We start from the raw sequence: 27260 nt of genomic DNA on the forward strand, positions 1-27260 counted from the left end.
AACAGACACTAACAATATACACAGACGGGTATACCAGACACATTCGTTTGCAAGGGTAGAGGTTCTCAAAATGTGGTCCGTGTGTTTGCAGTAGTGAATTTTATCCACATTTATGTCCTTCTTTGAGTTACTCCTTACAGAGCTACTTAGATCTTGTCATTTTAAAGACCTTGTTTAGATCTGATGGTACTTGGAAGGCCAAATATATATGTGGTATTTGGTAGGGAATTCAGGTCATTCACCTTTTAGAAATTTGTAAAGTTGAAATTGTGATTTTAATTTAATGATTACCGACCTCGCACGTTCTCTTTCCATTTCTTCCTTCAACACGTCTGCTGCTACTTGATCCCTCTTCACCAGGTCGTGGCAAGATTTTTCCAATTCATCCCATAGGTCTTCGTAGTTATTTGTTGTCAACTCCAATTCCTAAGTGCAAAAGAATAAGAAAATAAAACTTGAAATTTCTCAAGTGCACTTAGTGGAGTTTGATTTTTAATGCTGACTGAGTCCTTATAAAAAGCCCCACACTGCTTTACTCAACCTGTCAATGCTAAGTGTCAAGTGCCAAATATCAGCTTTTGCCACACTGGGCTTAAAAGCTTTATACTCTCGGCTGGAAATATTGGAGTGGGTGGTGACAAGGGGATTTAGTGGGCTTCTTTTAGTTTTTGCAGTCACCTGGAGGAAGAGAAGGCTCCTTTCTGCCTCCTGTAAGGAGAAGACCGGAGCGTGGATCTGATGTAGGGAGCAGTGTAGCCTCACAGAGTAAAGGGAAATTTCCTTCAAGTGTTTTTTGAAAAGACTCCACTTCTCAGCGGTCTGCTGTACGGAAGGATGTAAAGTGTCCATCTGCAAAAAAATAATTTAGCGGCAGGTAAATAAGTTTGTAGGGCGAGTCCAATGAGAGCACTTAAGACTCTTTTTCATATGTACCCTGTTCAAATACAAACAATGAACAAACAAAAGTATCTAACTTTGCTTGTCCTTGAAATATATTCCATTTTTGTGAAGCAAAACGGCAAAAGTCCCTTTATCTTGTAGAAGTATTTTGTAGATTTCTTTTAAAATATTTCTTTCCTATATATACCATATTGGCAATGCATGAATACTGACTCCTGAATCTCATTGACTTGGGTAAATTCTAGGCTTTAATTTAAGTTGTTACCTGATTTCCAAGCCGTGAAAAGAGGTGGTCGGCATTTAAAACCATCTAAATTATTTCTTGCTCTCACAAACCATTTGGCACATCACTAGTATTCACCTTCATGATTCAGGACTCATTTAGGCCACTAGAACTACTTAAGAACAGCTTTTTCAGACAGAAAAGAGAAGCAGGGTGGACCTCTCAGGCACAGCCGATCAGCTCTCACCCCAGAGCATTATATATGGTGAATTAAATGACTCTTTCTTACTAATTTGCAATAGATAAAGAATGTTTTGTAATTATATAGAAACAGAGTGCAGTGTTCTGATTTCTTCACAAAGTTCCTCTTTTACAGTTACTTTCTGGGGAAAAACTAATTTACAAATTTAAGCAAAAACAGTTGGGTACTTCAGCTTTAATACAATTGGTTAATGTGGATATGTTAACCAGCGACTACAGATGGAAAATAAACTAATAATTTTAATAATAATAATAAGCTGAATCACATTTTTTGGACAAGAAAGACAGTGATTACAGTATAATATGGAAACTGAAATATATCTTTTGAATCATCTAAAACAGAAGTGCTCATAAACAAAGCAGATGATAAATTGATGGGTACGCCAACAATATGTAAAGAAAAAGAAATGTCTTAAATGTATTGTATGTCTATTAAGATGATAAATAAACATAACAATAAACTAAATAAAAATAAAAAGATGCTAATCAAATCTGAAAAAAAATACAAAAATTTAAAATCACCTGTTGAATGACGTCTTCACAGGTACGACTGAGCTCCTCTACTTGCTCAGAAAACACCACATCGCTAGTGCAATCTTTAACTTCATTTTCTACATTCAACCATGTGTCTTTCAACTCCTCCACGTCTGCTGCTATGTTCTTCAAACTGTCCACATGACCCTGATACAAAATTCAGATTTTAGGAAAATGGGAACCTGTACAAACAACCACCTGTGCCTCATTACGTTACCTCCCACTCCAGCAGTATTCTCCGAGCCAAAACTTCACCACAAGGTTGCTTTAAATGATCTAGTTTTGTCTTCTTTTGGTCGATAACGTTTTGAAGATGCTGCAACTTCTTTTGTTTTTGAGCCTGAATTTGATGCATGTGCTCTGCCCCATTAATCTACAAAAAGCAAGCCAAAAAGCAAAGGGAGACGAATCACAAGTGGAAAATACTACATCAAATGCTATACAAGCCGCTGTGGTTGGCATAGAACCACAGAAATACATGTGTATGAATAGGTGTTTAATGATGGCTAACATTTAGAAGCTACTATTTACATGTCATCTTTCAGCTAATTATAAATAATATGGAAATGGGATTAAAAGGTCTGTACCCGATTTTTCCAAGTATTTGAGTAAAATCTGTCTTGCCCCAGTACAGACAAATTGTATAAGCAGCTCTTGAGGTCAAAATAAGTCTGCTGTGTACTGTCTCTATAAAGCATTTTACTGTCAGAAAATCAGGCGCTGTTAGCATGCTAAGCGTTGTTAGCATTACCGGCCAAACTCCTCTCCGGCCTCTTAAAGGGAAAACTGCTTATAAACTCATTGCGGTGAATAATGATGCTTGGAATGTTGGAATCTTGGATCTGTAATTATGTTTTTCACATTTTAAAACCAGTAAAAAAGTGCAGTACAGTGTGTTTTAACTGTACTGCACATGTTCAAGTTGAGTCACAGACCTGGATCTCTAGCTCCCCCTGTAGGTTGCCCCAGCGCAGTCTGAGGGCACCGAGTTTCTCTTCCAGCATTGTCCTTTCAGAGCGGAGAGTTATGGCTCCGTCTCCCACAAGAGGAGGCCCCGACTGGCACAGAAAGTCCAGGAGCAGCTGCCCGTGTTCCAGTCCACTCTTTAACCCCTGAAAGGTAAGTAAAGAACAACAAAGACGCTAATCAATAATCACCTACATTCATAGTTCAAGCTGCATATATACACAGTTACACACTTTTGTTGTATATTGTAAATCTTTGATATTTATTGCTCATTAGAGGTGGGTAGTACGCAGTTACATTTACTAGAGTAACTTATTGAAGAAATAATACTTTTCAGACTAGTTTTCTGACACCACAATTATACTTCTACTTAACTTGAGTATATTTTTTTTAATCTAATAACATTAACATAATAAATCAGAAATCACATTAAAAATAAATTTTACATCCAAACTGTTAATCAGTGTTAAGTATGAGTTAAAAACAAAACAAAAACAAAACTACTACTGAAGTAATTGCATGTTACTCTTAACTTCAGTACAAACTCTGACTACTCTGTTGCTCATAAGCTGCATATATATTGATGTCTATTATTATGTCTATTATTATGCCAAGTTATGGATAGACTTTGTAACAGAAACACAAAAATAAACCTGGCTTTGACTAACGTTAAAATCATGCTTTGAAAATGATTGAAATGGGTTAAACAATTTTATGTGCATGTTTTATGTGCAACTTTAATTTTATGTACTGGTAAAATGTATTATCACTGTTTGGGGACTGCACAAGATTTAAAACGTGCAATATAAGTAACTTCAGCTGCAGCGCACATGTATTTTTGTGAATCTTTCCCTTGTAACAGATACAGTATTAAACTGGATAACATTGTAAATGGCAGTGACCTTGAGCTGCTGCAGACAGCGACGGGCAGGGTTCTCTTCTTTTTCCTCATTAAAGTGAGTTTGTTTCTTCTCAAGCCAATCCTCCAGAGCAGACAGCATGTCAACTGATGGCCCTCTTTTCAGGAGATGCTAATACACAAGAAATGAACAGTAATTAAGAGTAATAAATTGAGAGGGTAATACATTTAGGGCATTATTTATAGAGTCATGGTAATAAAAAGCATATTTTTTATATGGGTCTTTTGGTGTGGTTTGAAAGAAAACATGTGTCTATGTCTACACCATTGACTGAGAAACCCTGAGAAAGCTGGCATTGTCAAATTCAAGATGAAAATCCATCAAAATGTACTTTTGGCCAAGTAATACAAGGACACGTCTACAGCAAATAGGGTTATGGTATTATTAGACACCTGTACGTGAAAAAATACATATATACTGTGATATATACAGCACCTGTTGCAGTTGCTCTTGGGTCTTGCAGAGGGCAGAGGTGAGCTGGCTCCACTGGGTCTCTAGGTAGGTGAGCTGCTGTCTCTCACTTGGGCAGGGGCTTCTACAAACAGACGCTTTCAGGGCTGACATGGAGCCAACCTCAACAGAGAGATCCTGAGAGAAAATCATTCCTTTTAACCAGTGTTATAGGTAGGTCACAGTTAGTCAAGTTACCTTATTGTATTATCTTATTATTTAAGCTGCTAAAGGTTGCATTATTCATTCACTCCAAGCTACTTGTAGCCAAAGCTGCCCTGGGGCAGACTGATGTAGGGCTGCCAATCTGCACCATGGGCCCCTCCAACCACCAATCACTCTGACAACACATTCATATTAGGGTGAAATGTCTTGCCTAAGGACACAATGACAAGCTACTGTGGCACCTGCCTCACTGTAGCACCTAGCATCTCCAGTCCAAGTCCCATTTAAGCCCAACAAAGCTTAGCTTCCATGATAAAAAAAAACATCATACAAGCTGGTATTATACTTTTGTTATGTGCTGCTGTGTTATACAAGGGGCACCTACCAGCAGCGTGATCAAACTCTTGTGAACATGTTCTATTTTGAGGTCAGAGGTCGCAGCAAGGCCTGAACATGTCTGGACTTGCTCCTTGGCACCATGCAGCCATTGGTTAAGTGATGCCATATTTGTCTGGAAACTGTAGGATAATAAAGCACAGACTAACCTTAGACTGAGTTAAACAAAAAATTTACATTTGAAACCGGTATTATCTTTAAATGATTCATTTTTTGGTCTTTTCAGTACATTTAGGATAAGATTGTGTAAGATTATTAAACACTTGACAACTCAAATATATTAAATCTTTGGGAATTCACTGAATAACAATACCTAGAATTATAACCGGTTACCCAAGCCTTGTCTACATTTACACAGTAATTCATCAAAAATATGTGTTGCCAGATTTGACTGTAAATCAGTTGTCTGGGATTTCCTGGTTTTATGAAGACATTCCAAGGCCTGTCCCACCTGGCCCAGTGCTCCTGCATGTCTCTGCAGCGATTGATTGCTCCTTCAGTTTGTCTGTAGATGTCTCTCCACTGCAGCTCCAGAGCGCCCCCTTTCTGTCGGACCGAGGCAGCCTGCAAGTTTTCCCCTTGGTCCAGCAGCAGGCCCAGTATGTTTCTGCTCTTATCCAGCTTGGACAAAATTTCCTTAAAGACATAAAAGCATTAGATTAATTTAACTTTTGAAATCTAGCAAATGGAAATAAAACTAAGAGCTTAATATCCCTTAATGTTATCGTGTTTGTAAATGTCTTAGAAGGCAACATTACATTAACCAGAGTCAAGGAAAGATGCTGGTGAGAGATTACAGTACATTAGCATTTTAATATGTTAAACCGTTAGTTATTACACATAATATGATAAAGAGAGGGAAACTATTTCGACGATCAGCAATAGTTTAATTTGAATCATTTGTGTAAAGTCCCTTGTTATATTTTCAATTGTAAAAAGGGGCAAGTTCAGTTACTTGTTTTGATCACATATTGTAATAATAAAGCAGACATTATAAATTGGCATAATCCGCCATTGGTGTAAAATTTCCCCCATGAACTCGCAGTTGGCTAATCCTCCAGTTGGGTGCCCATGATCATGTTAAGTCAAATTCAAGAGATGGCTTCTAGTATTTTTCTGATGACCTTATTCTGCCACGCCCACTTTTGCTTCTAAATGCTACTAACTTGTACTCTCTTTGTGGTGGTATTTCCGATTGGGCGGAAATCACACTCATTTGAAAATTTGAGAAAGGTTTCACAGCTAAAATATGATATAAAGTAGGTTGATTTATGCAAAATGTTAAAAGTTCATGTGACCAACAAGGTGACAGAATAATACAACCTGAAAGGTGAAGGAGCTGCAACTTCAAATATGGAGAATGTACCAAGAGGTTTATATTTATCCTAAATCAGTACCACTTAAAATAAAAAGCTATGGCCATATTTGCATACATTTGAATTCACTTACCTGGCACGCTTGTATCCTTTGTTGTATTATATCCTGTGCATCACTCCCATTCAGCTCCTCTCTGCTCAAAAAGCCCTCACTCTCATCCAGGAGCCTTCCCAAATGACCACAATTATCCTCCCACTGTGTCCACTCCTGCGGCACCAACAAACAACAACCACACTTTTGATACCTACGTGGACCAAAACTCCCTCAAAAATGTGAAAATTCCAATGGCCTTCAGCTATGGTACAATGTTACAAACCTGCAGATTCCATTGAAAAGTTACAAGTTGGTCTAAAGCCTGTTGCTGCAGAGCTCTGGCCCTGACTTGCAGCTGTGCCCACTCATCCTCATGACACTTCAGGGCTTCTTGTTGGAAAAGATGTGTGAAAGCCAACTGGGACACAAGGATCTCCTGGAGCTTCTAAATTAACATAACACAAGATTTGGAGAAATATTTTTAAAAATTGATTATGGATTAAAGAAAGGTTGTGGAATCTACTGAAGGTACTGAACACAACTTGAAAGTAAAAAGTGGGGTAGTTTGAGGGCTTTAGATGTAATACACTGTTAATAATCTTGGTGTTGTGTTGTTCTGGTGTTTCTTCTTTCAAATGTGTCACAAAAAGTATTTGACTTCTCTTAGAGCAGCAATTGACATATTATGTAAATTTTTCTATTTTAATTAATTCCTCTTAATTTTTTCAGACTTGCAACTGGTAGAAAAGTTTGTTTTCATTTATTTAAATGAAAAAATGTGAAAAGCTCTTTACAGATAAATTTTGCTTACTAAATTACTTATCTTAGGAAGACTATGAGCTGGATATGACAAAGTATATTCAAATCTTAGGATCACTTGAGTTAATAGTCAAATTGTGTCAAAATTGTTTTAATTAAATTTAAAAAAACTGGACAATTATGAAGCCAAGACAAAAGCTTTAGTCATGATCTTCTCAATTTAGAACAAACCCGATATATATCTGATATACAGATATCTTAAACAAATTTTAATTTTAGGCAATGAAAAAAAAGTCTAAATATCAGATTGATGAGGATGAAAACCTGACTGATACTGAAATGATGCTACAATGTGCATATAATCCAAATATTAGTTATTAGTTATGAATGATTAGAAGCGTAATAGCTACATGCTGATGTTTGAAAGTCCTAGCAGATACCTTGAGTCTCTGGAGGGCAGCTTGAAGTTCAGTTTGGCAGTGAATGGTGAGCCTTTGCCCCTCCGCGGTGCTCTCCTCACCCATTTCCACCAGAGCTCTTATCCCCTGCAGCAACGACTGGGAAGCCTGCCTCAGCTCGGCTCTAGCCTCCGGAGACCGCCTCAGATGTCCGACCAGCACACACTGCCCACATAAAGAGACAGTCAAGTACACACATTTTTGTTTTGTAGTTTTTTTGTGGAGACATCTCATGTATTTTTACTTTTTAAACTTCTAGAGTGTAATGTATAATGTGTTGCTGGTTTGAATATTGTGATGATTTGCAAAGAAATATATTATGCATCTCCTTATGGAAGCTGAAATGGCACAGGTATCTTGCATCTTGGTAAATTGCAAATATATTAAACAAGTATATTGCTTTATATACATTTTTTTTCATTTGTCCTTTAAAAATACATATATATACATATACATATATATATATATATATATATATATATATATATATATATATATATATATATATATATATATATATATATATATATATATATATATATATATTTAATACAAAAACGAAAGAAATATTTTGTACCAGAAAATTTGGAGCTTCCTCTGAACGCTGGAAGATGCCATTCTCTTTTAGCTCGAGGTAATCCATGAAAACCATTCGGTTTGACAGTGCCTGCATGAATAAACATAATTAATAACATTCTGACTATGCAGTATACTTAGAAAAGCTTAGAAAACTGCTGGAACTTATATGTAAAAACATCAAATCTGTCACCTGTTGTTGAGTGAGGTCCACATGTAACTGCAGCCGCTCACTGACCCGTCTTACACATTGTTGAAGGAAGACGACGCACTCTGATACCTCTGGTTTATCCACTATCTCAATTTGATTCAACAATTGAGACAAAGTCACAAGCTCTCCTCTGAAACACTGCATCAAAATCAAGACGAGTCCCATGAGTGAAAATGTAGGTCGTTTTTTTGTGTGTGTGAAATGGAAGACATACCTCATTCTGCAGCAGCTTTAGCTCAGCATCATTTTTATCTTGGACAGAGGTTAACACAAGTTTACTGAGAGTATCTAAAGAAAATAAAAGCCGTTTCAAAGCCTTAAATAATTCTCTGTGTTCAGAAGAACCACTCAAATTCACCTGAAAATACACAAAAATAATAATAATAATAATAATACAATCAATGAATAATATTGAAATTGAATTGTCTATGTCTAGACTATGTCTATTGAGGATCATGTACGCACTATTGGTCTGAGCATAAGCACAGCCTGTTGAGTTGTTTGTAGACAGGCTCCATATGGCATAGTGTCTTTTGAAACCTAAACAAAATGTGCACATATTTTAGATTCTGCTGTTAACAAATCATCAATATTATATTCACTGTTGTTACCTGAATATCTAGTTGGGATTCATCAGGATTGGACAGAGTCTGGGAGATCTCATCAGACAGTTGAATCCATGATGGTTGTTCTATGTCATTTTCATCCTGAAGGTTTGATCTACAAACCCACATGGTCAAGTGAATTTGTTTATAACAAGAAGACTGACACACGTACTTAATAAAATCAACCTCAACCAAAGTTTATTACCGGCTCATGTCATTTGGAGAACTTGTTTCTTTGTATCTTTCATTCAAGGGTATTTCTATGCCCTCATTCTGTTTCAGTTCAATGGATGTGTCCTGTGTATTCAACACAAACATAGTTAATAATATTATTCATAGTATGTATTTCATGTATGAGTTTTTGTGTTTGCTCCTAATAAAAACACACATGAGGAAACTACAATATAATGAAAAAGTCAGTTCATTTTTGGAATGAAGTCATTTTAAAATGCTTATTTTATAAATGATATATGTATGCCAATAGGAGAACATTTTGAAGCATAATTTTATTATGCTGGCTGCAGCTAATGGGTTGCTAATAATAAGGTAAAAATTATGTTTTAAACAAAATTAAATAAATGCACTTTATGGCCCGGAATATTACCACCAGTTACCAACTAACACTCCCTTTAATACACCCACAACATGCGAAGTGCTTTGCCCAAGGACACAATGACACACCATTATTGTTTTTACTGACCAGCTCCTCAATGGGACTTAAAGGTGAACGCCCATGTTCTTCCTCCTCAAAGACAGCGGCGGCAGCAAAAGGAGTTATGGGTCTCACAGGAACCACTCTGGTGTCTTCAAGCCCAGATCTGGCCTGAGCTGAAGTGAAGACATGAACTTCCTGTTTCAGAGACCCAGATGTTTCCATGACAACAGATGTTTGATTTCCAACTGTAGAGACATCTGTAGAGAATGGCGGCTCACACATTGCATTTTCAAAGTTTAAATCACTCTCCATGTGTTCAGATGAACTGGTGTCAAGCCAAGGCCTGACAGATAACAGCCAAGACTCAGTGGTATCCAAACTTGTGTTTTGTTCAAAAGGCAAACCATCCACCACCTAAACATAAAATAAAAATACATATTTAGTCTTTAGTCAGATAAAATATAGTTGTTTTAATGTTTTAGTTTGCTCCAGTCAATCTGTAGTTCTGTAGTGCTGATAATTTCATGAATTCCAGTTTCCTGTTATAGGCAACATTTTGAGGACTTTTTACAAATCAAAAGATATAACATTTTGTTTTATATTGTTAATCACTATGGCAACAGTCCTAATTAGTCAAGGCAATCACCAATATACACAGCTTGTGGCAAACATTATGCTGTTAAGACAGAATTGTAAAAGAAAGTTTAAAAAAGGCCATTACCTCAACATTTGGTAGTACTTTTTCTTCATCTATTGTTGGTAGGTCTGCAGCTCTGATAATCTCATCTCGGCCCTAAAATATCGGACGTATAAATACTCCAATGCACATTTTTATATGTGATGTAAAAAACATGCAGAAAAAAGAATTGTGATTGAATACACTGAATAGAGAAGTGTCCTGTGGTGTAACAGATTTATAGCAGCTGCCTCTGACAGAGTGAGGGCACAGACGCAAACCCTACAACATGCTGTAGCGTCTGGAGATCTGGTTCAACATGCAAAGTTTATAAGAAATTTTGCAAAACATGTGGATTAAAAAAATAAAGTTTAGTAATTGGAGATTATTCTGTGCTGTATCATGCATGTTTAATGGTGATTATTTTACCACTGAGCTGCTTGTTAGTGTGTCAGAGGAGGACAGCCCGTCGTCCTCGTCCTCCTCTGAACAAGCTCCCTGCTTTTTATCAATAACAACGAAATAGAAACTGATCAAATATGGCAGCAGGATGTTAAAATAGCAAACATCTATCATATGGGATAACTGAAGAAAAGAAATCACTTTGCATTTTCAAATCAATGCAAGAGATATTTTATTTCTCAGACATTACAAGTATATATTATATCCACTTCCTGGTTCTTCAGTAAAAAAAGGCAGTGTTTTTCTATGGTGATGTTTTAATACTACTCAACACAGATAATTCTGGTTGAGCAATTCAATAGACAATGTTAGTTCTGGTTTAGCCCTGATACTGTCACTTTTCATCTTTTAATTTCCTTATTCTTTCCTGAAACCAGATAATCCAAAAAGGCATCTCATTGCATTGTGGCTTTCAAATATTATACTATACCTCCAGTGTGGTGGCTTGTTTCAGTGACAGTTGCTCCAGCCCTTGTATTTGCTGTAACAGTGAAGTGGCTTTAGACCAGACCAGTAGTTTGTCCTTGGAGTCCCAGGGCAGATCCAGCTCCTCTTTAACCCTCTGCATGTCCTTCAACACCTTCTTAGCTGACTCTGCACTGGACACAATCACCTGGAAATGCAATCACAGTATGAAACAACAAGGTCATGTGGATTAGTTAGAATCTCAGTTATGCTTATATTTAATTGATCATTTTAGGGGTGAAGACCTGTGACGTTTTAACGAGCTAAAGACAGATCTGATTTTTGTGATATGGTAACTGCTAAATAATGGAGACTAACTTCTGTGTCTCTGTCTCATAGCATCACAATGGCATCTTTAACTGTTCTACTAACTTCTAACTCAGTAAATAAATGAATATATGAGCTTACCTGTCTGTTGTGCAAATGTTCATAAATAGAAGTGTTTCCATTATCCTCCAAGGCTAATATTGTTTCCATCTTTGACACATTTCTCTCTATGGTCTTCAATTCAGCCTCCAAATTCTCCACCACCTGAAAGTCCAACACACTGTAACTACAACATAACATACCGGTACTATTATGTTCATTTAAATAAAGAAAACCACCAATACACAATTGTTGTCTGTGGTTGAAGATGGTTAGAGATAGGCAGCCATGTCTCTGCCAATCAGCTCTCGGGCAGCTATAGTTACAATAGCTTTCCATGACCAAGTGTGGGGAATGAATGTAAAGGTAGAGTGGCAGTGGCTCAGTGGACAGAGCAATGGTCCCCCAACCCGAAGGATGGAGGACCGATTTCTGACAGAGAGGCTGATAACATCAATATTTTACCAGTAACAATCAACTGAGGTATGGGATTGTACAATAGCCATTTAAATATATAAAATAGTGGAGTAGACAACCATAGAATAAGCATAAATCAAGCTATTAGAAAACCTGCAAAGTGGTTACCGTGGCAGCCTGTAGCAGCGCCCCTATTGGCTGAAGGATGGTTTGCTGCATATTGACCACATGTTGGTCTGTGTCCTCCAGTCTCTGCTCCTGAACAGTGACGTCGCACACAGCACAGATGTCACACAGAACCGGTCTGAACTCCTGAAGAAGAAGTCTGATCCTCTCCGAGTCCTCCAACAGCAGCTGCAAAACAAAGTTATAATATTTATGCACACAAGGTCAAACTAAAAAAAATTGAAAATGGATGTGTTAATTCTAAAAGTCCATATAACTGACTCATGTGTAGCATTACAGATTGCTACGGCAATGGTGAAGAGGTGCTTCTCACAGTTTCATAGGTCAATGGACCCAAGTAGGAAATGTTTCAACTCTTTGGCTACAGCCCCCATCACACCAGACCTAAATTCCATCGTAAGATTTCACATTCAAACGGGGAAAGATAGTTGTTTGAAAGTTGGATTAAACTGGAATGAACTCTTCTTGAGGAACTACAAAGTTTCTCCTACAATAAAACAATTGACAAACTGAAGTAATTCATGGAAACTTGGTGTAATTGAAAGACTTCACAGTTAAAGGACAAGTTTATGAAATGTGCTATATAAATAAAGTGGATTGGATTGGATTGACAAATGCCAGGAGATGACTTTATCCACAGAACGAAGAGGAGCGCTGTAAATTGTTCATGCTGTGAATATAGTTTTGCATATTGATTTGTAAATGTCGTTTGAATATTTTTATTTGTGAAGAACTTCATTAATGCTTTGGCCAATAAAATTACTAATGCATTCAATCAAGGCCTAAAAAAATGTAATATAAGAGTAAAATTAAGTCACTAACCTCCAGCGAGGTAGCATGGTTTTGGAGACTTTTGGCTGTTGTGAAAGAACAAGATGCACTGAGCCAGGAGTCTGCCTCCTCCAGCCAGCAGGTGGCTCTGTACAAGATGTTTTCAAACTCACGCAGACAGGCTGGAATCTGAAAAAGGAGATGAAATGTAGACACATTGCTAGGACCCAAGCTGTTTATAAAAGCTCCCATGTTATGCTTTATTGAGATGTTAATACTGGTAAATTCTGAGGAATGATGTTCAAATAACAAATTAGTTGCACAGTAATTAGCAGCATCATTCTTTATCTTTATTTAAACATGGAGACCTAATAAGAGCTCTTAGACTCTCTTTTTCATGTATGCCCTGTTAAAAAAAACAATATAAACAAAAAACAAGCAAAACAAATAAGTTCATATAAAACATTAAAAACAGATGCAGGTGTGAGTATAGATGTTTGTTACCAGATTATTAGATTGCGTTTGTGACACCAAAGTATACAATCTTGCTTGTTCTTAAAATATATTTCATTTTTATGAAGCAAAAGAGTCAAAAGCCCTTTTTTCATCTCAGTTCTGGGCATTTACCTTATGCAATCATGTGACCATGTGTATTAAATGTACCCGTATCAATGATTAACAAGCAAATGAGATAATTCTGGTAGTGTATGAAGTTGTCCCTTATAAATAAATTTCATACAATGCTGTTCTCTTCTAACAGACAGTGACGGCCAACCCACTTTTCCATAGAGAATACAGTGATGGGTTTCAAATCCATCACCTGTAATGAAATGAAGAACTGGGTGAAAAAGTGGATACAACAGTTTCACAGCAAAAGCAGAGGTCTGCATGACATTAACAGATAGATGCTGCCCAGAAAAGGGAATTTAAACACTGAAATGATCAGAAAGAGTCAAGTAAAGTTGTACAGATTTTTCAGACCCATCTATATGTAAAGATATTAATTAGTTGATTGTTGTGAATTAGCTCTTTGAAGGCACTCTCATAATTTGTCTTTATTGTGTATTTACTGTAATTTTATTTGTAGAAGCAAATCCAACTTCAAATTACCTCAAGGTATGCTTATAATATAATGTTGCATGGATGTTTTTTCATTAGGTGAAGAGTAGCTTCATCATAAAGAATCAATTAATAGAAAACATGTGTGAAGAAAATATTCCATATGTGCTGTCATGGTTAAAACATAATATGGCTAATATACATGGCTATTGTCATACAGATTTTACAGATAACATGCACGTGAATAGGGGGCCAGACCTTGCTGAGGAAGGCTGTGTGCTGCTCCACCATCTGGGCCGTGTCCTGGTAGCACTGCAGAGGCTCGGTCAGTTGGTCCATGAGGAGGTGGGCCTGGTCAGGGAGGTCCTCAGCCAGATCCTGGACCTCACTCTCCAGCAGCATCAGACGGCCGTGCCACAGGTCCAGCTCATCCCAGACATGCTGCAAAGGAACAATACCAAAGAATGCAGACTTAAGAGCGATGTTAATGCTGCTATTCTGGACTGGATAATGTCAGTCAGTCAAAAACACTGACATATCACTCACAATACAATACACACACACACACATATATGTATATATATATATATATATATATATATATATATATATATATATATATACATACATACATACATACTGTTTTTAATTATTATTATTTATTATTATTTTACTATTAACTCAGAATTCTGTACACTGTCTATTCAATTGTAAACCCAGAAGTAAGAGTTGTAAGCAGCGCAGGGACTCACTGAACTTTGGTGGTTTGACCCAGTATTAAAAAAATGAATATTAACAATATGTCAAAGGATTTGTGAGAGCTAAGAACACATTAGAAAGATTGCTATGTATGATTTGGAAAAAAATGAATTGCAGTATTTTGTTCATTCTTGCTTATTCTGTTAAGCATAACAACACACACTTAAATAAACCAATAATTAAATTACATTTATAAATCATACATAAATAAAATGCCCCACACCTTGAGAGCATTTTGAGCCTCAGTGACACTTGGACTCCTCTGCTTCAGTAGCTCTCTCACTCTCTCCAGTCCTGACCTCAGCTCCTCCACACAGCCTGACAATCTCTCAACATGTGCACTCCTCTCCATCACCTAACAAAGCATTTACATTTTAGTCATATGAATTTACAGATTTTGGTAGATAATTCAATATTCAATGTACGACCTCACCTTTTCCGTTGCTGTTTGTAGAGAAAGTTGAACGTCTTGTAAAAGTGTGTATATATCCAGAGGGATCTCACTGTAGCAACTGTGTAGTCTGTCCATGATGTGTTGTAATCTGGTTTTATGAGAGGACAGTTCCTCCTTGTACTCCTTTTGGAAACAATGTAAGAAAAAAAACACTCAAATTACAGTAACATGTTTTAATATCCTTATTAAAACACAAACAACGACTTAATCATTAGTAATGAACAAATAGTTTATTAAGATTGAGACATGGTAACACCTAACCCTAACCCATTAATTAAGTAGTTAAGTGTGAATCATTATTAATTAACTATTTGAATTAAGTTTAGTTCCTTCTTTATGAAGACTGATTAAAGTGTAGTCTTAAGTGCTACTTACATATTTAATATATAGTACAGTATAGTAAATACTTCCGTTTGCCATTAGTTATATTTTTCTTCACTTTGAACTGCAGTAATTTGTCTTGTGTAGAAATATGAAAATAACTGACAACATAAACACAAAACATGCTTTATAAAATGGATGCGACTATCACACAGACTTTTTACATCTTATCTTTAAAACATAAACAGGGATTTAACGTTAAAATGATTTCTTACCTGTTGCTGACTTTGACTAGAGGAGCTCTCCAGTGTAGAAGACAGGCATGAAACGTGATTGTCCAATTCTGTTAATTCTTTAATAACTTGCTGCTTCTCCTTCTCCTTTAGCTGCGCTGTTTCTACCACCTTCCGATTGCTCTCCATCAAACTAAAGACAACACATAGTTACAAATATCTTTAAAATAAATCAGGCAACATATGTATGCATTAGCCTACCTCCTGATGCTGTCTTTAATCTCCACCAGTGTTTTGCCGAGGGGCCCAGGACTAGTGGGAGCCTGGGAGTGGGATGGGCTCAGGGCGTGCTCCAGGCGCTGCTCCAGGGATGCTAGAACCCGCCGCTCCTTCTCTAGCCCGGCCTGGTGCAGCTCGGCCTGGTCCAAGAGTGTCGGAGAGCCCCCCTCAGAAATACCACCAGGGGAGCAGAGAGGGAGGTCAGTCTGAAGAGAAGCCATGTGGGTGCGGCACTGCTCAATCTAAACAAAGTCAAATGTTTTGATATTATTTTGATATCATTAAAATATTAAAGTGCTCAATAGGTATAATGAAAATCATTTTATAGTGATTTTACAGGTTTGCATAAAATTAGAACTGCCAACCAAATGTTGTGCTGGAAAATAAATAAAAAGTTAAACTTACACTCGAGGTTATATTCTTCCATTCCTCTGCCTTCAATTCAGTGTGTACCAACAGTAGGCCAACTTTACGTCGTAATGCGGTCCATTTCCTCCAGAGGGCACTCACCTCACCAGCCCTCCCTACCTCACAGCCGTGTACAGGACATCCATCTCCCAGCTCCTTTATCTGCCCAGCAACCTCCTGCAGATCCTCTAATAACAGCTACAAGCACAGGGCATCAGCATTCAAGTCAAGATATATATTTTATAATGTTATTATATTGTAATTAATCAAATGATAGGCATACCATGGTCCTTTTTTGATGGGTAACACATTTTTCATAAGAGGTGATATGTTCTGTTGCACACTTTGATAAATTGTCTTCAAGTCCACAGAAAATCCCCAGGACATTGTCATGTTTACTAGTGCAGTTTTGGTGCTTTTCTGAACACCTACATAAAGAGAGAATGAATATTTTTTCTTGCATGACAAGAACAATTGCCCATTTCAAAAGTAACTCTTTTTTTTTAGGACTTTATTTTTTATTACAGCTGGGCCATATGGTAAAAAATAAATAAATAAATACACATCATATTGATCAATCTGCTTTTCTTAAAAATATATATAAATAAAAGGCATAAAATACATTTTAAAAAATGTAAATGGCTTCATAGTGTATTTAATGGACATAAATAAGACTTTTTATTATTGCCATTTAACACAAAAATCTGTCCAATTCAAAGTCATAATAAAAATATGACTGTATTATATAAAATATGTCAAGTACATAGAGACATACAGCAGCAGTCTGTATATTTTATTATTCTTGAAACACAAATAATTCATCCAAGTATTAAAATCCAGTACCTGTGCAACGCCTCTAGTCGGAGTTGTGCCTTGGCCTCCAGCACTGCCCGCCTCACCAGTAACTGACCAAGTATCTGACTATGCATCTCCTCCATCTCTGTACGGGACAGGCATGGCTGCTGGGGTGTGAGTTTGGTCAGATTGTCTACATGTGCTTCAAACCCGTCCTGTAGAGAATCGAGGGCCTGTTGGATCTGCCTCTGCTGCTCTGTGCAGTCCGCAAACCCTCCGGAGGATGAGAGAAATGTGGTCTCAGCATTATGAAGGAAGACTACAGCCCCCTGTGCAGCCCACTGGTAATCTTTCAGAGCCTCACGCACCTTGGATAGACTCTCCTGTGGAATAAGCAATATCTAGATAAGAAAGTTAAAGGTGCCATTTCAAGCATTTTTTAAATACTTGAGAGTATGTTTTCAGAACATTTGTTTATGTTTTAAACTTAAATAGGACTTGACTTGACATAATATGAATGAATATGTCTAGAAAACCCTAATGAACCTTAATCTTCATTGTTGAAAGTGACCTTGATCACATGCACACCAAAATCTGACTATAATTTGCTTTCTGGATCTCTAAGATTTGTTAAATGACAAGATCAACGGGACTGTGATCTGAAACACGGCTTTTTACATTTAATTTAAATAATGTTATGACTCAAAAAATGTCATTATAATCAGATTTTGAGTGCACATGTGGAGCCACTCAATGAGTATGGATTTTAACAACAAAGAGGAGCCACCTTAGGACATCATCAGGTGGGATAGAACATTTTCAATTCTTGGATAGAGGTATGACAATGTCAGACTATTCAAACATGATGCGTGATGTGTTTTAATGAAGGGATAGCATTATGGACCTTTCATTCACCCACAAACCAGTTGGTAGTGGGTTGAATTCACCACTCACTCACCATTTGCACCAGGCACTCCTTCAAAGCTGCATTTCTAGTCGCATATAGTTCCTTATGATGCCTGAGGTTCTTCTTCTCCTTTCTTGCGAGCCCTTCCAACACCCTCATAGCAGACTCCATATTCCTCCAGTGAACCCAGCACTTTTGTATCCTCACATCGACTGCTTTTTCATCCGGATACAATGGTTTAGCTCTCTCCAGTTCTTGTTTGGTCTTTTGCATTAGCTCCATTGTTGCTAGCAGCTCTGTTTTGAAGTGTAGTTCTAGCTTAAGTTGGTTTTCCAAGTTTTTGATATCTTCTGTGATGACATTCTCCCAAGTGACTAAAGTGTCCACAGAATTTCGTATCATCTGCCTTTCTGTATTCAACTCTGAAGGATGTAATTCTTGTGCTATAGCTTCTAACTGATCAGCAACCTCTTGGCATTGTGTCTTCACTAAAGGTAATTCAACCAGCAGATGTTGGAACAGTTTATATCTCTCACCCAAATTAGGTACTTTATCTTTAGCGCTCAGTATTTGTTCATTTACTATATAATTCGACTGCTCCATCTGCCTCCTCAATTGCACATACTTGTCTTGCTCGATGGCACAAAGGCACAAAACGTTGCACCTGTTGAGAAGTTCTCCAATAGTATCTAACAGCGAAGTACGCTTAGCTTCCTGGCAATGTTGTATCACCTGTACTTGGCATTGATGTTCGGTTAGCTTGCACTTCAAAATTCTCATTTCGGAAAGAGATTCTTGTGTTAGTGGGAATCTTTGCTTGTTCAGGGCAATGCCAATGTTCTGTAAACCTGTCTCAATTTTAGACAAATCATCATCACATTTAGTCCATAGGTTCATAAGCTCCTCCAATTCCGAAATAAATGCTTTTTCATGAGCTAAAATGCCACAAGTTTCCATTCGGATTCCTGCCAGTCTATTCACCAGATAGTAGCCGTCTCCAGGACTCAAACCAACCAAGATGTTCTTACAACTTTCCTCCAAATCATCCACTACCTTACATCTACCCTCAATTTCTATCACATTTTTTACATGAATCTTGTATTGTTTCTCCAGATTTGCTAGATCAGCTTGCTGGATAGTTTCATCTTTTTTGGTCCGTATTTCAGAGAGCCATGTGTCCATACTTGCAAGCTGGTTGAACAATGCTTCCCTACCTTTTAAGTTGTCTTTCATAGTTTCAATGCATTTACACAAGTTGCTAGAAGTAGTCTGATACAGCTCTTCTAATGCTAGACGGACTTGGTTATTTTCTACTTTAGTCATTGTATTCATTTCCTGAAATTGAAATTCTCGAATTTGAGCTTGCCTAAACAAAATATTACTTTGGAATTTTTCCATCTCTGTGATCTGCAAATGTGCCTCTTCAGGAAATAAAGCCAATTTTCCACCTGTAATAATATGGCATTCCACTTTTTTGGCCAATACAACCAAATCCTGTAGTTGCATGTTAAGATTATTAGACAAAGTTCCTACACAATTCTCAGTTAGAGTTCCAAGTTTCATCTTAGTTTCATTGAGGACCGATCCCACCGTTTCAACATCCTTCTTCAAAACATCTTTGTCTCTTTGTCCAATATAGTGAGTGATATCATCAAATCGTGAGCGCAAATATGCACATTGTTGTGTGTACATTTTCAAGTCTGCTGTCCATGTAAGCAAGTACCAAGTATTTTTAAAATTGGGTAATCTCGCAAATGATTCCAATGAGATGAACAATTCTTCAAGTTTGTTTTTAAGTGCTTTGGCTTCTTGTCTGAAGGTAGAAAGTTGCGAGGCAGAGTTTGAAGCGTATTGTAGTGCCGTTTTAACATTTTGTTCCAATAGTGTCCATTCTCTCTGTATGTCAGTAATTTGGGTCCCAAAAACTCCAAATTTTTCAGTGCAACTTAAGTTTATGGACAACTGGCGGCTTAACTTGACCAAATCATCAACAAGGCACTTTTTATAGTCCATGGTCTTCAATAGTGCATTGAGCTGTTCTGCTAAAAGTTCACTGCTTCCCAAATTATGCCTATGAAAGACAGTAGGTTTTATCAGTGACATTCAAAACATTTTAAAATATATTACTTGTTGCACTTACAAGTTCATGTTCTCTTTCTGGGTCATCACCACCTCCAGAAATGCTTTGGTCATCTTTTGTTGTCGGTGATATTGTATGACTTGATCTAATTGTGCAGCTTTCACTTGTGCTGTGGCAGTGGCATCCAGCAGGGCGGTGCTACACAGACTGTTATGGACATCAGATGCACATTTTATGGAGTCTACTTTCTCCTTGACACAGCATTTGAGCTTCTACAGAAAAAAGAATAACAATATAAATGAGAAATTAAATAATAAATAAGTAACAGTAAAAAAGTAATAAAAGCATACCTCTGCCTCTTGTAGTTGTGTAGTCATGACTGTGAGGTTGGGCTGTGCAGGTTCATAGCGACAAACAAAAACTCTTTGAATAGTTTGCATTAACTGGATTTCAGCTTCACTGGAAAAGGAGTTCAGGAACCACTTTAGATCAAGCCGTGGTTCCCTCTATAAACAAAAACAATAATGAACATGTTTAAATGTGGAAAAAATTAAATATTACCTCTATGTACATTGCAACTGTACAGTGAATTTCATTTAGTTTTCAATGAATGAATTAAATAGGAGACTTTCATTTCTCCTTTTTATAATTCTTTTTTTGTTTAAAGGAGAACTGCAGAACTTTTTAGGTAGGAGGGTCTGCGTCCTGCTTGTATCCATGGATAAATAATTGATTTGCCTGGAATTTCTACAGTTCAATTCAAGTAAGATCTGAGGCCACTAACAGTACAAATGCATGTTTTCAAGTTATTTTTCCAACAATAAAAAACACGTGTACCGTAACTGAATAAATGCAAGATTGATTGTTGGTGGAACATTCCAGGCAAAGCATTAACATCTCCATGGAAAAGTTACTAAAACAAATCTATGCACAGTATCCAGGCTTGATACAGTAACAAGAGGACATTAGAAGGAATAAATAGATAAAATACAGTCACAATAGTATTTACATTTTACAGTATATATTGGCATGTGTACATGGAGATAATTTGTCTGCTCAGGAAATTACTAACTAGTGCTAGTTCTTCCTGTGGGCAGTGTAATGGGAATATATACATGCACAACATCAACCATCAAAACACCCAGGCCTTCCTTCCTTCCTTTAAGAACATTCCAAGTGTTGAGCATAATTTTCTCTTATTGGGTACCACCCCACTGTGCTTAGTCCCCATATAACCATGTTTTAGTCCAGTACAGCTTTTATTTATAGAGATTTGGAATTTAATAATAGATTTGCATGCATTGCTGTATTCAAAAATATCACAAAACTAAATAATGGACTGTATGATATTGCCAGGTAGGTAAATATATATATAATTAGGTAAATTACGCATTATAAAAAATTTCTGGTCGTGGGTCCACTGCTTGTCGTCATGGAGATGTTATGTTATGTTATTTGCCAGGATATTTCCACAGGTGTAAACATATCTTTTTCCATGGTATTTATGTGAAGATATTTATGAGCAATAAAGCATCTGTAATTAAATAAATAAAGATAGATATGTTTAATGCTATTCTGTGGAACATTCAGGTAAAAATAATAGCATCTCCATGAGAGAAGTAGCTGCAATGTACCTAAAGAAAATGCATTTTATAGTGAATCAACCACAAGGTGGCACAAGCCTGTAAAAAGGAAGTCACGTAAGGGCATCTGACATAAAACCTGTCAATATCAATATGCACATAACTGAGCATGGGAACTCCACCACAACAAAAGACGATTTGAAAGCTGATACTCACATTTATTATGCAACTGTTTTCCACCAAGCTCTGGACACCTTCTAAAATGTCCTTCATGGTGAACTTGTGCTTGGACGATTCACCTGCCGCCTCTTCACCTGTCGCCTCTTCTCCTGTCAAGCAGCAATCGCCCTGTCGGTTCGTCTTCTCCGGTTCCATTTCTAAGGTCATCTGAAACACACAGGACATTGGCTGGTTTTAGATTTCAACCTTGTTCATAGATAATAACAAGGCTTCCTGTCCCAGCCCAGAGTGAGGTAAGTATAAATGTCAGTGTAGTCAGTGAGCAAGAATGTGCCTGAAGAGACAAACCCAGGGGGAAAGGGGCTGCCTCTGTCTCTGAGCTTCTGTTTAAAGATATAGCTCATCTGTTTTGAATGAGTTAGAAAGGCCAGGTACCTTAGCATGACAAGAACAGACAGGGAAGCACTAGAGGGGTAAATGTTGGCGCGCAATGCTGAATAAAAATAAGATGAAGGGAATGGAAATCTTCTGTCTACTTTGAAATTGATACATGACATATAATACATAAACACATAAAGTACAATGTTGTAGCACTTAGAATTTAAATTGAAATGATAAGATTTGAAGGGTCACACTTGACTGAATAGCCAAGAAATAACCTCTCTGTAATTTTGTGATGTATTAATGCAATATGTGCATACAAGCCAAATTTTTAACAACCTTGTTTTTGTTTTCTTTGGTAAGAGTAACCTAATTTGTTTTCTAGTAAAGAGATTTCTCACAAAAAAAATTTAGCACAACAAATACACAGCAGAAGCAGAGAGCACATGGACAGAGCAGGTCATTACTAATGACAGGCCGTGCACTCAGCATGGCTTCAACACTTGTTATTTTTACTGTCTGTGAAGGTAGCAAAACCAAATATGGCTCACATAGTAATTTTGTGACTATAAATATTACCTGGGCGCAACGGTGCACCTGACAAATCCTCATCACAGGATCTGTGTCCTCTCTCATCATTAGAAACCTTTATTAAATAGTATAGAACACATTTAAATTATTGTTTTAAGTTTCATTTAAATTTGCGTGCTTGACGTTTAAGTACGTTTAGTTACTTAAATGAGGCTGCCATTGTGCAAAGTGAAAAAAAATACTACTACCACTACTACTACTACTACTACTACTACTACTACTACTAATAATAATAATAATAATAATAATAATAATAATAATAATAATAATAATAATAATAATAATAATAAGCTACATTTAAATCATTGGAATTGCAGAGTATAGTAGTATAAATCTCAATTACTCCAACCGACATATAGTATAATGGCCTGCTCTGATTGGAGAATATGCGAATTGCCTTTTAAAACAGCTTAATTCAGCTTTAAACTGTTAGTGTTGTTTAAAAGACTACAAAATTATGCTAAAAAGTAACTACTATTTGGCAACAGTACTTGTAATAGTAACTGAGTACATTTTTAGCCATGTAACTGTCCTTTTACTTAAATATAAAATTTTCAGTACTCTTTCCACCACTGCAAATAAAGTAAATATAAATATATAAATATCTTCACAGACTGATTTTTTACATGGAAAACATTCATAGGTTTGGCCCTGGACAGGCTTATACGTACAAATTTCAGCCTGATGAGGAAAAAAGTTTGGGCATCTACATGTTTGGGAATACTGTATATGCTTCAACTAGTATGAAACCTGAATGGTGTGGGTGATTAATGCTCTATAAAAACATTCCAAATCACAAGTTACAAATGCCAAACTTTTACGATGAAAACACATCAAAATGAGTGCTCTGCCTGGGTGGGATTTGGTGCTGAAATAAAAGTTGTAAAATGCCAAAAGACAAGCTAGAGCGATCACACACAGATGGGGCGATGAGAGACCGCCACTGGAAATGTCAAATAAAACTAAAAACTATCTGGTATACAAGTATTAGGCGTAAAAGGGCTTTGCTGTGGTGAAGAAATATTTAGATTTTTGCTTATAAGTCAATAGTATTTTAATTAGGGCTGCAGGATAAATCACAATCAAATTAAAATTATAATTTGAATGGAGGCAATTAGCAAAGAGCAAAGCATGCAATTTTTTAAGTGCTATAATTTTTTCTACAAACAATAAAATATCCAGTCTTACTCAAAAACTACTAACCCTGTAGTTTAGGTCTGTACAAACATGTTTTGAAATGTTGTGTTAGTTTGTGATTTTAGGTCTAGAGTCTTTTTGTCAATTCTTCTGGATACATTTAAAATGTGAACTTAGAACAAGTATAGTTAAGAGAAATTACAAATCTAATCACAATAGCAATGCTTGTCAGAAAAATCAAAATTTGATATTTTTCCCAAATTATTAAACCCTAATTGTAATTATATCTGCACTTATTATATCAAAGAATGTTAGCCAGACCAGTTGGAATAATTATGAGAAAGGCCAAGAAAATACATAGTACTTGACTCGTGTCCTCAGATGACCCACGAAGCTCTAGTTTGAACACTTGTTTCAGCGATGACAATGTAACCTTTTCAAGACACCAGAAATCGTAAAAATGTATGTTTGAAATTTTATATCTGTAACAAACCTGGGTGGAGTAACTAACTGCAAACATTCACATTACTGTAAATTAGTGGATTTTTTAGGGGACTGAACTTTTTGAGTAGATTTTTAAAGGTGTACTTGTACTTAGAATGATTCTATGTAATTGTAATTTGGTAGCTCAGTTGTGTCCTGTTGTTGTGTCCCTAGACAAGACACTTGCCCTCAGTGTCTGTGTACACGTGTGTATGGATGTGTGTGTGAATGGGTGAGTGGTTTCTTGATGTAAAGAATTCTGAGTGCCTTGAATGTGGAAAATGTGACTATTTTTATTTAATTGACTATTTTATTAAGTTAATTTTGTTAACTTAATTTTATTAACTAGTAACTTGTACATTGAGTAGTTTTTTCATGCACTCTTTTTACTTTCACTGTATCATCAAAGGTATAATACTCCCTACAACAGAAGCAGAGTCTGACTGCTGTACTAGACTGGAATGTACAATACTATCACAATGTCCTGAGTATTCATGTCTCCTGATGCTGGGTCCTGACTCCTGTCCTGATGGTAAATAAACTTCTCCTGTGCTAGAACGCCATCCGTCTCGATCATGTCTCTTCTCCTCAACTCTCAGGCTACTACAGTTTATTCTACAACAATTATTATTACAAGTACTGCTGCCAAATTTTACTTGAGTAAGTTTTAGCCATGTAATTGCACTTTCAAGGGTCTGTCCCAGCAAAATGTATTAGTGTAGGGACTAGGGTTGTCAAAATATATCAGATACTAATCAAAACCCAAACTAGTATCAAAACAAGATACTCATTTGAGCAGGTATCAGTACTAAAAAAAGTTGCATTCACAGGAAAAAAATGAACCTTCCCTGAATAGCTTTAGAATGATCTTGAGCTTGAGTATCAGAACAAGTATAAGACCATATAGACTATTAAACGCCTATGGGCCACTATGGAATCTACCTGGACGATTGAGGGATTATAAGGCGTAACAACACCAGCCTGTACCTGATTTTTTTCCATATATTTGAGCAAAATGTATTAGTACAGGTACCTGGCTTGTGTCCTCTGATGACACAGGAAGCTCTAGTTTGCACACTTCTTTCAGCAGTTTGCCAATGCCATCCAAATACAGTCTTTCTTCTTCGTTTACATGCCCTATATTCCCAGCCTCTGTATCCAATTTGATTTTATTCTTTGATAGACCTTTGATATCCACTGTCGGCAAAACGGCTGCAACTTTAACATCTTCAAAATTGCAAAAATCTGTGTCATCTTTGTCAGTTTTAGGCGTAGTTTCTTCAGCACTAGTATTGCATCCAGTGTTCAATTTTCCAAGTATTTTTCTTTGTGAATCCTGGACAATGATGGGGGCTTCTAGGACATCTGCGAGACAAGTGACCAAATTCTGTGTTTGTGGTCTCCACTTTGGGTCATTTCCAGGAGCAGCTGAAATTGGGTTTTCTTCTGAGCTTGGTGATTCTTGGATTTCAATTTTCTTCTCAATTTGAAGAGGATGTGATGGTTGGGAGTGTGAGGCAGCATGGTCTTCTTTGTCGACCCAAATGAATTCTTCCAAGCCAGAAGACTGCTAAGTAAAAAACAGATATATTAGTTGACTAATAATGTAATTAGGTACAGCCTTTATAGTTCATAAATAAACATGCTTAATAATTACTACCACCTTAAAAATGCAGCCAAGTCTAATTCTCTACTAACCTAGAACTTATCTAGAACTGATCTAGGTCATGCTTTCACTATGTAACTTTTCTGGTGGAGAGTAATGCATTAACAAGGTCCAGGATGTTCGATAACATTCATGATGTAAAACCACATTTTGGGATAACTTTTTAAAGTGTTAAAATTGTCTGGCACTGTTCATGGTTTTAAAAAGTCAAGTATAAACCTTTAAAAAAGATTAGCCAGAGCCTTCCACTAAAAGCACACAACTGTTTATTATGCTAACTGTGTGGCACAAAGAAGCAAAGGTAAAGCCCTAGTATTATTAAAGGACAGGGGATGTACTGTACCTGTGACATTTACAAAAAAGAAAACTCCAAAATTTTCAAAACCATGCTGCGAATAAAATTATAAATGTTTTAAAATTGCACAAAGGCCAGAAATGGTCTTGGTATTCGCACTAAGTGCTGGCTCAAATGGGTTGTTAAAAGTGAGTGATTTATTTTTATTTTTTTTCGTTTTGGGGAGCATATGTGTGGATTAGTTTTCATTACAAAAGTTTCACAGTGGGCTCATTGGGGAGTAGCTATTTAACTGATCTAGTTACACATTTTAGTTAGCAATATCCAAACCTTTTTAAACTATCAAGCAGTCTACCTCCTAGTATGGAGAGTAAACACATTTAAATTAATTTGGCCTTTTATGTCTGATGCCCTTCCTGCAAGCTTCTCCTTTTGTCCAAACTGGCACAGGCACAAAAAGTTAAAATGTACAAAACCATTCATAACACAATAAGTATTCAAATGTTATTTTCTTAAATGTTTGTACCTGGTTGGAGGTTGGTGGTTCATTTTGCTCTGTTTGGCTGCCTTGCTGCATGTGTATCCTGCCATTCACCGACCCTGCTTCTGTCACGAAGTTTCCTGCTCCAACTGACCTAAAGCTACATAAATGCATACGAGTCTTAATATGAAACAATATGAAAGACTATACATTTATGATTTTCATGTATAAAACAAAACAAACAACAGCATCTACAAATATGCATGCACATTGTCCATATATGAAATCTTATTAAAATAAGTACCGGTAACACAATAATTTAAAATATTATACAGT

At 36.7% G+C, this 27260-nt stretch overlaps 1 protein-coding gene across 5 annotated transcripts in view; it reads right to left on the reverse strand.

Moving 5' to 3' along the window:
- The window catches only part of LOC117393241 (nesprin-2), a 70744-nt gene that overhangs the window by 28608 nt on the left and 14876 nt on the right, over positions 1-27260 (reverse strand). For 3 of the 5 annotated variants that reach the window (XM_055232117.1, XM_055232118.1, XM_055232119.1), the window contains exons 28-65: positions 26970-27084; positions 25516-26052; positions 21927-22097; positions 20478-20633; positions 20188-20399; positions 18099-20118; positions 17189-17523; positions 16629-16773; positions 16343-16543; positions 15920-16179; positions 15701-15851; positions 15084-15227; positions 14874-15005; positions 14150-14332; positions 12884-13021; positions 12044-12229; positions 11501-11623; positions 11058-11240; positions 10211-10282; positions 9535-9903; positions 9040-9131; positions 8841-8949; positions 8695-8769; positions 8444-8587; positions 8212-8367; positions 8020-8109; positions 7425-7607; positions 6509-6670; positions 6265-6399; positions 5267-5451; positions 4805-4937; positions 4240-4392; positions 3787-3915; positions 2854-3030; positions 2136-2291; positions 1907-2065; positions 679-849; positions 296-426 (exon numbers count right to left, since the gene is read on the reverse strand). In XM_055232117.1, the coding sequence (XP_055088092.1) occupies positions 296-426; positions 679-849; positions 1907-2065; positions 2136-2291; positions 2854-3030; positions 3787-3915; positions 4240-4392; positions 4805-4937; positions 5267-5451; positions 6265-6399; positions 6509-6670; positions 7425-7607; positions 8020-8109; positions 8212-8367; positions 8444-8587; positions 8695-8769; positions 8841-8949; positions 9040-9131; positions 9535-9903; positions 10211-10282; positions 11058-11240; positions 11501-11623; positions 12044-12229; positions 12884-13021; positions 14150-14332; positions 14874-15005; positions 15084-15227; positions 15701-15851; positions 15920-16179; positions 16343-16543; positions 16629-16773; positions 17189-17523; positions 18099-20118; positions 20188-20399; positions 20478-20633; positions 21927-22097; positions 25516-26052; positions 26970-27084 (8373 nt within the window). The remainder of the gene's footprint in view (positions 1-295; positions 427-678; positions 850-1906; positions 2066-2135; positions 2292-2853; positions 3031-3786; positions 3916-4239; positions 4393-4804; positions 4938-5266; positions 5452-6264; positions 6400-6508; positions 6671-7424; positions 7608-8019; positions 8110-8211; positions 8368-8443; positions 8588-8694; positions 8770-8840; positions 8950-9039; positions 9132-9534; positions 9904-10210; positions 10283-11057; positions 11241-11500; positions 11624-12043; positions 12230-12883; positions 13022-14149; positions 14333-14873; positions 15006-15083; positions 15228-15700; positions 15852-15919; positions 16180-16342; positions 16544-16628; positions 16774-17188; positions 17524-18098; positions 20119-20187; positions 20400-20477; positions 20634-21926; positions 22098-25515; positions 26053-26969; positions 27085-27260) is intronic. The other 2 variants (XM_055232120.1, XM_055232121.1) reach the window with 2 other exon arrangements.

This window comes from Periophthalmus magnuspinnatus, chromosome 24 (assembly GCF_009829125.3).
Source record: "Periophthalmus magnuspinnatus isolate fPerMag1 chromosome 24, fPerMag1.2.pri, whole genome shotgun sequence".
NCBI lineage: Eukaryota > Metazoa > Chordata > Actinopteri > Gobiiformes > Gobiidae > Periophthalmus > Periophthalmus magnuspinnatus.